Source organism: Leptonychotes weddellii, chromosome 1, assembly GCF_054177405.1.
Source record: "Leptonychotes weddellii isolate Sample4059 chromosome 1, ASM5417740v2, whole genome shotgun sequence".
NCBI lineage: Eukaryota > Metazoa > Chordata > Mammalia > Carnivora > Phocidae > Leptonychotes > Leptonychotes weddellii.
The window spans coordinates 10,159,342-10,170,648 of record NC_138369.1 but is presented as its reverse complement, the minus strand read 5'-3'; the positions used below and the strand labels follow the sequence as shown (position 1 = coordinate 10,170,648).

The window sequence follows — 11,307 nt, the reverse complement described above, 5'->3', positions numbered from 1 at the left end:
GGCCATCACGACAAAGCATATTCTTTTCTAGCGAGTCAGCAAACCGCATCCCAGATGAGCCCCTGAAAGAGCCCTCCCCCCTGCAGAAACTTGTCACTTCCTGCTCTATGGGGCCAAGCAAGTGTCAACATCCTCCTCACACATCCTCCCCCAGGGGCGCAGCTGAGCCTGACATCTCTCTCCATGTCTGGCCCCTCTCCTCCCTTGGAAAGTGAATAAACTCTGTCCTGCTTGTGCTCCACTCTTCGCGCAATTCTTTGCCGCCAGGCTCACCGGCCACCCTAACATCATCTCAAAGCTTTCTTTGAACTTGCCCATCATCCTGAGCTTCCCACTACTTGCCCTATACTCTTTCTATCTCCCCAAAGACCCCTCTCCCTCTCCCCAGGTCTCCCCACTCAGACTTCAACTCTGCTGACCGACCTCCGCCTTTCCACCCACCCGCAGGTGATCCTTCCTTGGCTCCTCCACAGCCCCCCCTCCTTCCCCTCAAGACCCTTCAGCACCCCTTCCCCGCCTTCAGCCCTTGTCTGCACGTCCTCAGATCCTTCTCCCGCCCACACGCCCTCTGGCCACCCTTACCAACCTCCCAATGCTCCCAATTCCCTCTTGGCGAAGTGGCTGGAGCAGGGGGCGTGGTTCGGGTTCACATTCCCTCCTGCACGCCAGATCTTTCTCTTATAAAATCTAAGCTTCGCTCTTTTTCAACCCATCCCTCCAGGTTCACTAAGGAATCTGAGTATCTCACCCTTCCCTCTGATTTATCGTGGAGGGACCTATATGTTAATCTCTCCACCTGTACCATCCCAGAGGAAAGAAACAGAATTTGGCCCCAGGCTACTGAATGTGCTGATGATCTGAGCTGCAGACAGCCTGCACAACGAGCTCCCAGCAATGCGGCCGTCCCCTTGGCCGAGCCCACTTGGAATTAACCACCCCTCCTCTGGAGACAAGGTCAAACTCAACCACATGGTCCCCATCTTCTAGAAGGCATGAAATGGGCAGCTTCTAAACAGGTCAATTAGGAAAGGTGAAGGGAGATCACCCAAAGATCAGATAAAAACCCTGCCCTTTTCCTCACTCGCCTCACTGAGACTCTTCTTTTTTTTTTTTAAAAGATTTTATTTATTTGACAGAGAGAGACACAGCAAGAGAGGGAACACAAGCAGGCGGAGTGGGAGAGGGAGAAGCAGGCTCCTCGCTGAGCAGGGAGCCCGATGCGGGGCTCGATGCAGGGCTCGATCCCAGGACCCTGAGATCATGACCTGAGCCGAAGGCAGACACTTAACGACTGAGCCACCCGCGCGCCCCACTGAGACTCTTCAAAAACTCACCGACCTTGATCCTAACTCTCATGCAGGAAAATCGATCCTGGCTCTGCATTGTATCTCCCAGCCAGCCCCAGACATTAGGGAAAAAAAAAAAAAAAAAAACCTTCAAAAACTGGATAAAGCCCACAAAACCATCAATCCGAAGTACTAGACCCGGCCTTCAAGGTTTTTTAACAGCAGAGAGGAGGAAATCAAAGAGGAAAAGAGAAAAATATCAAAAAACGATCTCAGGTTTATCAGCTCCTGGCTACTGCCCTCACTGGAGCAATTCTAGAAAAGTCTTACCGTGCTGGCTTGACCCAAACATTCAACAAACCCCCTGCAGGAGCTTGTTACGCTTGCAGTAAGCCTGGTCACTGGTCCAAACAGTGTCCCAATAAAAAAACAAAAACAAAAAAGGGCCACCCAAAACCTCTTGCCCCTCCTGTAAGCAGGTTGGCCGCTGGAAGAGTGACGACCCCATCCTCAAAGTGGGGGGAGGGCATCTCCCAAAACCTGTCCTCAGGGCCCAAATAGGAGAGAGGATCAGCCATATCCCTGGTGGCTGATCTCTTGGGACTTCAGGATACGGAGTGACACACCCCAGGATCTCCCTGGATTTTCAGGACCCTCTCTTCCCTCCCCCATCTCTGTTGTTGGGGTTGATGGCGTTCTTTCTTCAGCTACCCAACTCTTGTCATGTGCCCTGGAAGATCAAATCTTTAGCCATCTCTTTCTTGTTCTGCCACGCTGTCCTCTCCCCCTGCCAGGACAAGACATTGTGACCAACCTAGGGACTCGCTTTCATCTGCACCCCGTACACCCCCAATCCCAATTCCTGGGACTCCTTACTGAACCTACACACCCTGCTCCCACTTCACTCTTTCCAGTTTTGACTCCAGGTCCCTCGTCCATATGGGACACCTCCAAACCAGTTAAGGCTACTCACCTCACCCCCATCACCATATACCTCAAGGATCCTACTTTTTTCCCTTCCAAACCCCAATATCCTCTCAAACCTGAGGCCTTAAGAGGCTTGCAGTCCCTCATTTCCAAATTCCTTTCCTCAAATGTATTAAAGCCTACTAACTCTCTACAATACTCCAATCCTTCCCGGCAAAAAGCCAGACGGTTCTTATAGATTAGTTCAGGATCTCAGAATTACCAATGAGGCAGTCCTCCCCAAGCCAGACACCCCTCTCTCCGCCATTCCACCCTCCACCATGTACTTCAGTGTCTTAGATCTTAAAGACTCATTTTTCACTATTCCCATCTCCCCAGAATCCCAAGACCTTTTCGCCTTAGCCCAACACAGTTAACTTGGACACCTCTCCCACGGGGTCTTAGGGATAGCCCCCACCTCTGTGGACCAGCTCTGGCATCAGATCTTTCCCACCTCTCCATCCCAAATAGTACCCCTCTCCAACCTGTGGATGACCTCCTTTTCAGCCCTGCTGGGCCCACTTCTATTTCTGACACCATCAGCATCCTCACCTTCCTAAACAACAAAGGTTATAGAGTCTCCCTCTCCAAAGCCCATCTTTTTTTTTTTTTTTAAAGATTTTATTTATTTATTCATGAGAGACAGAGAGAGAGGCAGAGGGAGAAGCAGGCTCCCAAGGAGCAGGGAGCCCAATGCGGGACTCGATCCCAGGACGCTGGGATCATGACCTGAGCCGAAGGCAGACGCTCAACCATCTGAGCCACCCAGGCGCCCATCCAAAGCCCATCTTAACCAACAATCTGTCCCATACCTAGGATTTTTGCTTACACCGGGACAACTGACCATATGGCCCTGCATGGAGCCCAACTCTCGAACCTACTTCCTCTGTGGTTCACCCCCCACTTGGAAGGGGCACTGCGCCCTCGTGTACCTAGTTCCTGATCAGCACTTTCCCAACTCACCAGCCCTCACACCCCTAACACAGGGTGTAACAGGCACTCAAGTAGAAACCCAGTCTTTTTGTATCCCACCCCTGTAGAACTGAGCCAATGTCTATCCTCATCCTCCTTGGCATCCTTATGGGAATTGGGTTAGGCACGGGAGGAACAGCTCATCCTATCCATACGTGGGAACCCTCTCTTTCCTTGAGTCAAAAGTAGCCGATTTGGCTTCCACACCCTAAGCAACACAGAGACAGTCTGATTCCCTGGGAAGAGCAGTTCTTCAAAATCCTCTGGTTTTAGACCCATTGACTGCTAATGAGGGGGTTACTCGTACCTTATTGTGGAAGAATGCTGCTTCTATGTAAATGAGTCAGGTCAGGTCTTGGACAGCCCTGAGAAAATTATCAACTCAGCTAGGGACAATGAGGAACAATATAAAAACGGGGGGCGGGGGGCTGATTGGTTCTTCTGGAAACTAGATATCTGGTCTTGGTTCTCATGGCTCATTCCATTCCTGGGACCTTTGGTGGTTATCGGATTAGCCCTTATTTGGGGGTCCATGTATTTTAAAATATCGAATCTCCTTCATCCCGGACAGAATCTCAACCCTTGGTAGCTCTCTGAGGTCTCAGCAAACTCATGCTCAGGCCCCCTTGCCCTGCAAGCAAGATGCCACCAACATCCCCCTCACTCTCATCCCTCCTGCCTCTGGGTGCGGACAGCTCTGTGACCCTGCTCAGCTGGAAGTAGTTACAGAAGGATGACCTTCTCCCATTTTCCCAAATCAAGAATAATTTCAAATAAAGAGAGGAGGGAATGGAAGGGTTCTATTCAAAGCGCCCTCCCCAGCCTAGCTTACAGACAAAATTCACAGGTGTCTGTACTTGGTCCTGACTCTTTGTTTTTCCAGATCACGGTGCCCCTCATTCCCCAAAAATAGACCACCACGACAAAACATATTCTTCTCTAGCGAGACTGCAACCCACATCCCAGATGAGCCCAGACAGAGCCCTCCCCCCCACCCCATCCCCCAGAAACTTGTCACCTCCTGCTCTACAGGGCCAAGTGTCGACCCCCTCCTCACACACCCTCCCCCGTGGGCACAGCTGCAACCCTCCCACATCCTTAAAACCCCTTAAAAGGCCCAGCCTGACAGAAACTCAGGGCGACATCTCTCTTGATGTCTGGCCCCCCTCCCCCCTTGGAGAGTGATTAAACTCTGTCCTGCTTGTTGCTCTACTCTTTGCGGCCAGCCCGGAGTCACCCTAACGCAAGGGAAAGAGGAGGGGGAAGGATGAGGAGAGGGAGACAGAGGGGAAGGAGAAGAAAAGGGGAGACACAGGGAGAAGGAAGAGGTGGAAGAAGGGGAAAAGGAAATGGAGGAGGGCCCTGAGGAGATGAAGAGGAGGAGGAGGAGGAAGAGAAGGTGGAGGAGGAGGGAGAGGAGGGGAGGACGAGAGGAGGAAAGGGAGGGGGGAGAGGGGGAGAACGAGAGGAGGAAGAGGAGGGGGAGGAGGGGGAGATTCGCTTCTGAGAGGAAGGGTCATCGCTAGCCGTAGACCGACCTGGATCTGATTCGCGATGTAAGTTCGCCCCCTGGCGGCCTCGTGGAGATCGGGCAGGGAGATGGGACCGCTCCCCTCGGGGCGTCTGCCCCCTGACCCTCTCAGCCAGTCACAGAAAGCCTGGCAGCCTGAACCAGGCCGACCTCAGTCGGTCGGGTAGCCTCCCGTCTTTTAGCCTCAATTTTTCCATGAACAGAATGGGGAGCCTTGCCGAGTACCCCCAATGCAGATGGGTACCTTGGGAGGATGTGCTCACATGGTTCCCACTCGGTCCTGTGGGGCAGGAGCTAGGGCCATCCCCCCTTCACAGTGGGGGAGACTCTGAGGCTCGGAGGACAGCACACGGGGTGCAGAGGCAGGACCGGAACCCAGGACCCCCAATCCTGTCCCGGGCTCCGGTAGCCTAGGCTGGCCCCTGGCCAGGGCCCAGCCCCTCCCAACGGACTCGGGAAGCCACGGCCGGGAGGGGCGGAACCGTGGGCGTCCCTGGCGCCCCAAGGTGCCAATTAAATGCTCGTGGCTGTCTGGGGCCAGAGCTGTGGACAGCGGCATGGCCGAGCTGGGGCCAGAGCCGGGCCGCGCGTGGCGGGTGCTGGCCCTGTGCGGGGCAGCGGTGTTCCTGGCAGCCGCGGCAGCCGGGGCGGCCCTGCTGGCCTGGAATCTGGCCTCCTCGACCTCCCGGGGACCTCGCTGCCCACAGCCAGGGGCCAACGCCACGGCGCCCCCCGTGGACCTGGCGCCTGAGCTCGAGGAACTGCGGCGACGGCTGGCAGAGGCGACCCAGCACGAGGAGGCTCTGGCCAGACAGCTGGACCAGGTCAACCGAGTCGGTCGGGAGCTGGAGGAGGCACTGAGGGCCTGTCAGGGCCGCCAGGTAGGTGGTCAGGGTGGTGGGCTGGGGAATCCAGAATTGGGAGAGGACATGCACACACATCCCCACGGTGGCCCGCCTGTGCACTGGTTTCCCTAATTCTTTAACTGAGGGGAGCAAATGAGAATAGCACCATAGTCCCTTCCATGCAGATGGGTACTTTGGGAGTCCCTAGCTCCCCCTGGAGTCTACCTTCTGAGGAAGAAGGCCCCCACGGTTCTCTGCTATCTGCCTAATAGCTGGTGAGGGCTAGGGAAGCCCCAAGCCCCTGAGCCCAGCTGGGGAGCCCCTGTGCTAGCCCTCCCCCTGGGTGCCCACTCAACCTCCCCCAGCCAGCTCCAGCAGCCCTATTTCGAGAGAGGGACATTCATGTCACCTGTAATTAGGAAGCTAAAGTTGGCCTCTTGGGGGAGGTACTGGCCAGGTCCTCCCTTTTCCTCTGGCCACCCCTTCAAACTCTTTCTTAACCCTTCCCAGCCCTGGGCCTTGCAAAACAACCATCCTCAAAGTCCCAATCTTCCATTTACTAACTATTCTGTATCTCTGTGTACGAAGCCCAGCAGGGGTTGAGCGGTGTGTGAATTTTAGAAATCAAAACAGACCTCTACCCTTTACCTGCCTGCCTACGAGAAGGGCCTGAGGCCACTGAGGTTAAGAGCAGCCTGTTCTGGGTTCAAATTCTGACTCCACCACTCAGTGGGAGATGTTCTGAGGAAGCCAGGCCAGTTGTTTTGAAGAATGTCACCCGTAGCTGAGGGAGCGTACTCCAGAAACCCAATCATTGTCAACCACCAAATTGGCCTGTATTGGTTTAAAACCCTAGTCAGTGAGTCTAGAAGAAGCTGGAATTGGAACCGGAGTCTGACCGCAGAGCTAAACCGTTTCCACATCCGGTGGCTTGGGGTGGGGGGCGGTAGACCTGGACAGAGCAGCGGTCACCGCTCGGTGCGGCAGGCCACTTCTGTGTTTTCTAACCACAGGACTCCCAAAGGACATTCCAAATAAAGCTCAGGGAACGTGGTGACCAGTGTCTGTTCAGTCTGCCCCAGAAAGAGGGGAGACTTCACTTCTTGTCTCCCCGCCCCCTCCCACCCCCCTACCCTCCTCACTTCCCCTCCACTACTCAGAGCCGGCTTCAGACCCAACTGATGACCCTGAAGACTGAGATTGAAGAGGCCAAGGCACAGGGGACCCAGATGGGGGCTGAGAACGGGGCGCTCACAGGTGTGTTGGGGCGCAAGGCGTGGCCAGGGATAGGGGTGGGAGGAGCCTAAAAGGTTCCTGGTTACGCAAATGGCAAGCACGGGTGCAAACGTAAAGAACACGCAAATAAACGCGAAAAGTTATGAAAGAAATGCACATAACACTCAAAGGCCACGCAAATGTCACAAAAACAACGCAAATACAACAAAATATGCAAACGCCACGTACACGACTCCCGAAAGCAATACAAACCTATAAAAAGCTCTGCAAATGACACGTAAAGGTCATGCAAACAGCACACAAATTTAATTCAAATAAAGCAAAGCTGCAAATAGTATGCAGACTGTAAACTCGAACGCCTGCATTAGCGGAGAGAGGTCTCGGAGCTGACCCCGCTCCCTGCGCCCGCAGAAGCCCTGGCGCGCTGGGAGGCGGCGGCCACGAAGTCTGCGCGGAGGTTGGACGAGGCACAGCAGCGCGCACGCGCGGCCGAGGCCGAAGCCGAAGCTTGCGCAGCCAGGGAGGCGGCGCTGCGCGAACGCGCGTGAGTGAGGGGCGGGGCCCGGGGCGGTGGACGGGCGCGGTGCGTGGCCAATAGCTGCGCAAGACTTCGTTCTTTCGGCCAATCATCACATGGAGGGGAAAGAAGGGGGAAGGGTCCCTGGGGATGGAGAAGGGGTGTGGCCATGTGGGAGGTGCCTTGGAGAGTTGAGTGATGGGAGAGTCGAAGAGGGGATCCTAGAGTTGGAACCTAGGGGTGGTGAAGGATGTAATCTCTCTGGAGGTGAGAATCTCCACTTGGGGCCGGCCCTCTGGAGGCATTTGTCCCTGGGGTCGGGCTTACATGGAGGGCCTTTGGGAAGGGCGAGGATAGGAAGAAAATGATGTAAGGAAAAGGTATTGAGAGGACGGGAGCGAGGAGGTGGAGCTCCTGGAAAAGGAGCTGGGAGTCCCTGGGGAGGAGTCCCAGGAATGGCTGGGGGTGGAGAAAGGATAGGGAATCCTGGGGAGTGGGGTTCTCAGGAAAGATGGAAGAGTACTGGGGGGAGGGGGACAGGGGTCCAGGTGCTGATGGGCTTCTCCCCACTTCTGTCAGTAAAGCCCTGGAAGCCGAGATGGGCCCCCAGCGCAGAGTGCCGCAACCCCGATTCCGCTCCGTGTCCCGACCCCGACCCAGCCCCCGTTCGCGCTCTCGCCCAGGACCCTCCGGGGGCTGCCGGAGGCCGGCGCGGCGCGCACGAGGGTGAGTCAGACCCCAGGAGGATGAGGGCTCTGAGGCCAGGAGGGCACACACTGTGGCTGGAACATGTATAGAGGTGCCCACGCTGGATGAGATGCCCCGTCGACACCCATCAACGCTCAGCTTTAGACCCAAGAACCACTCTGAACGGAAACTACAGGAAGGAGACTCGACCCTCTCTCCCCAACAATCTAGTGCTTATTTCACAGATGGGGAAACTGAGGCCCATTTGGTAACACAATGAGATAGTGTTTGGGGACTTAAGTCCCTTCTAATGACAGTGTTGCTTCATCCCACAGACATGAAGACTTAGGGTCCAGCCCTAGCTCAAGAGTGACCTGGAAGGGTCAATTCTCCTCTCTGGGCCCCAGTTTACCTTGTCTGTAAATTGAGTGGAATCATGTTTAGTGAGCCAGCCTATCAACTGACTGAGATGTCACAATGGGAAAACTACAGACCCCTCTTCCTATGAGGAGGGTATGAAACTCCCAAATGGAATTTTAGCAAAAGGAATTAAGCAACACATTTCTTAAATACATCACAACAAAGGGGACTTATGCCTGAGATGCAGGGATGGTTCAATATTCACAAATCTGCTAATAAAATTCACCATACTAATGGATCAAATGAGAAAAGTTCTGAAAAGGCCATCAAAATGAGTGCCAAGGTGAGGATAACCACTGTCAAGTATTTAATATTGTTCTGGAGGTACTAGCCAATGCACTTAGACAAGGAAAAGAAAGAAGAGGTGTGAATATTAGAAAAGCAGTAGGGAATTTATAGTTTGAATCATATGTAAGCACTGTTTATATAGGTAAACAATAATAGAAATATCAACAATTTCATATGGCTCAATTTCACATTCATTTTGTCTTTTACCTTATATTTGACATAACTTCAGACTTACAGGAAAGTTGGAAGATTAGTACAAAGAATTCCTGGATACTCTTCCCCCAGATTCCACAAATGTTACCACCTTTGCTTTATTCTCTCTCTCTCTCTGAACCTTTTATGAAAATTTGCAGAAATGATGTCTTGTTACCCATAACACCTGAGTATGCATTTCCTATAAAAACAAGGACATTCTCCCACATAATCACAGTAAATTACAAACATCAGAAAGTGGACATTGATTGATAAAACACTATTATCTAATCTACAGACTTTAATCAGACTTTGCCAACTGTTCTAATAATGTCTTATAACAAAAGAATATCCTGGCTCACACATTGTATTTGTCAAGTTTTTCATCTCTTTTAATCTGGAACATTTCTCAGTCTGACTTTGCCTTTCATAACAATGGCATTTTTTTAGAGGCCTGAGGCAATCATTTTTTGGAGTTCAAGTCTGGGTTTGTGTGTTATTTCTGTAAGATTAGTTTCAGGTTGGCATTTTGGGCAGGAAAGCCTCAGAAGCAATTCAACCTAATATTATTATCTCCTGGCAGTATGATTTTATATATAGAAAACCCAAGAGAATTAACTGAAACTTTCCTAGATTTATTTCATATAGGTATTTATACCCAGGAATAAATTAATTTCCTTATGACATAAAGAGCTCTTATAAATTAATTTTTCAAAAACAGCTCAGTAGAAAAAATGGGCAAAGAATATAGACAGTCAATTAATAGAAATGTAAGGGGAAAAAAGTGCCCAACCTCACGCCTCAAAAAGAAATGCAAATTGAAACAATGTGGTACCACTTTGTGCCCATGAGTCTGGCAAAGATAAAAACAAACAAACAAAAAAATCACAAAGTACCCTACGCTGGCATTGCTGTGGAGAAACAAATAATCCCACAGGGTGCTGGTGAGACTGCTCATTGGTACAACCACTTGGAAGGGCAATTTTCTAGAACCTCTCAAAATTGAAAGTGCATGTATCCTTTGATCCATCAATTCCCCTTCTAGAAATTTTTCTATAACCATATTTACATGTGTACAAAATGATGGACCAGGGACTCCTGGCTGGCTCAGTCCGTAGAGCATGCAACTCTTGATCTGAAGGTGGCAAGTTCAAGATCCACGTGGGGGGCAGAGCCCACTTAAAACTAAATAAATAGGGGCATGTGGGTGGCTCAGTCAGTTAAGAGTCAAACTCTTGGTTTCAACTGAGGTCATGATCTCAGTGTCATGAGATTGAGCCCTGTGTGGAGCTCTGCACTCAGCACAGAGTCTGCTTGTGCCTTTCTGCTCCTCCCCCTGCTCTCTCTCTAAAATAAATAAATAAAATTGTAAAAAAAAAAAAAAAAAAAAAGATGGGGTGCCTGAGTGGCTCAGTTGGTTAAGCATCTGCTTTCACCTCAGATCATGATCTCAGGGTCCTGGGATCAAGCCTCTCATTGGGCTCCCTGCTCAGTGGGGAGCCTGCTTCTCCCTCTCCCTCTGCTGCTCCCCCTGCTTGTGCTTTCTCTTGCTCTCTGTCAAATAAATAAATAAAATCTTAAAAAATAAAAAAAAGAAACAAAACAAAATAATGGACCGAATGCAATGCAGAACCCTGGGTTGGATCCTGGAACAGAAAAACACTTAGTGAGAAGATCACATAAAGTCCAGAGTATAATTAATTTCATGTACTACAGTTAGTTTCTTAGTTTTGACAAGTGAGCTACGGTGTAAAAGAGCTTAACCATGGAAGAAGTTGGAGGAGGGCTATTCAGGGACTCTGGACTATCTCTGCAACTTTTCTGTAAATCTACAATTATTCCAAAATAAAAAGTTTACTTCTAAAAAAGAGGCAAAGGGTAAGGGGAGGGGAGAGAATGAGGACATTTATTATCACATCTTGGTAATTACAAAAAATTGGAAACCACCTCAATGTCCTCCACTTGGGGACTGTTTCAGTGAGTGTCCATCTGTCCCTATGGTGGAAATTCCCATACGACTGTTAAAGGGGCCAAAGCAAATTCCTCTGAGAACATTAATGTAAAAAGCAGGAAAGTGATAATTTGTGTGCATTTTCCAAAATGCAGGGATGGAAGAGACTTTTACCCAAATGTCTCTGAAGGAAACACTGGTCACAGCTGTGGCCTCTAGGGCAAGAACTAGGGGGCTGAGAGTGGGGAGGGGGGGTGCCATTTCATGTTTGTATACCTTTTTGTAAAGTTTGCATTTAAAATCATGCACATGGGGGCGCCTGGGTGGCTCAGTCGTTAAGTGTCTGCCTTCGGCTCAGGTCATGATCCCAGCGTCCTGGGATCAAGCCCCGCATCGGGCTCCCTGCTCCACGGGAA

The 11,307-nt window shown here is 51.2% G+C and overlaps 1 protein-coding gene across 1 annotated transcript; it reads left to right on the top strand.

The window, feature by feature from the left end:
• The first annotated feature begins 4,702 nt into the window (after positions 1–4,702).
• Positions 4,703–9,630, top strand: CCDC194 (coiled-coil domain containing 194). Its single transcript, XM_031018086.2, has 4 exons — positions 4,703–5,636; positions 6,761–6,857; positions 7,248–7,380; positions 7,933–9,630. Exons 1-4 carry the CDS (start codon positions 5,313–5,315, stop codon positions 8,081–8,083), a joined length of 705 nt encoding a protein of 234 aa, XP_030873946.2. The 5' UTR covers positions 4,703–5,312; the 3' UTR covers positions 8,084–9,630.
• The last annotated feature ends 1,677 nt before the right edge of the window (positions 9,631–11,307 follow it).

What these genes read in the sequence shown, in the direction of transcription:
- CCDC194 (XM_031018086.2), top strand. Translation starts at nt 5,313, where the DNA reads ATGGCCGAGCTGGGGCCAGAGCCGGGCCGCGCGTGGCGGGTGCTGGCC. An exon ending in GGGCCTGTCAGGGCCGCCAG is followed by an intron (nt 5,637 to 6,760) that starts GTAGGTGGTCAG and finishes TCCACTACTCAG; the next exon opens with AGCCGGCTTCAGACCCAACT. An exon ending in GCGGCGCTGCGCGAACGCGC is followed by an intron (nt 7,381 to 7,932) that starts GTGAGTGAGGGG and finishes CACTTCTGTCAG; the next exon opens with TAAAGCCCTGGAAGCCGAGA.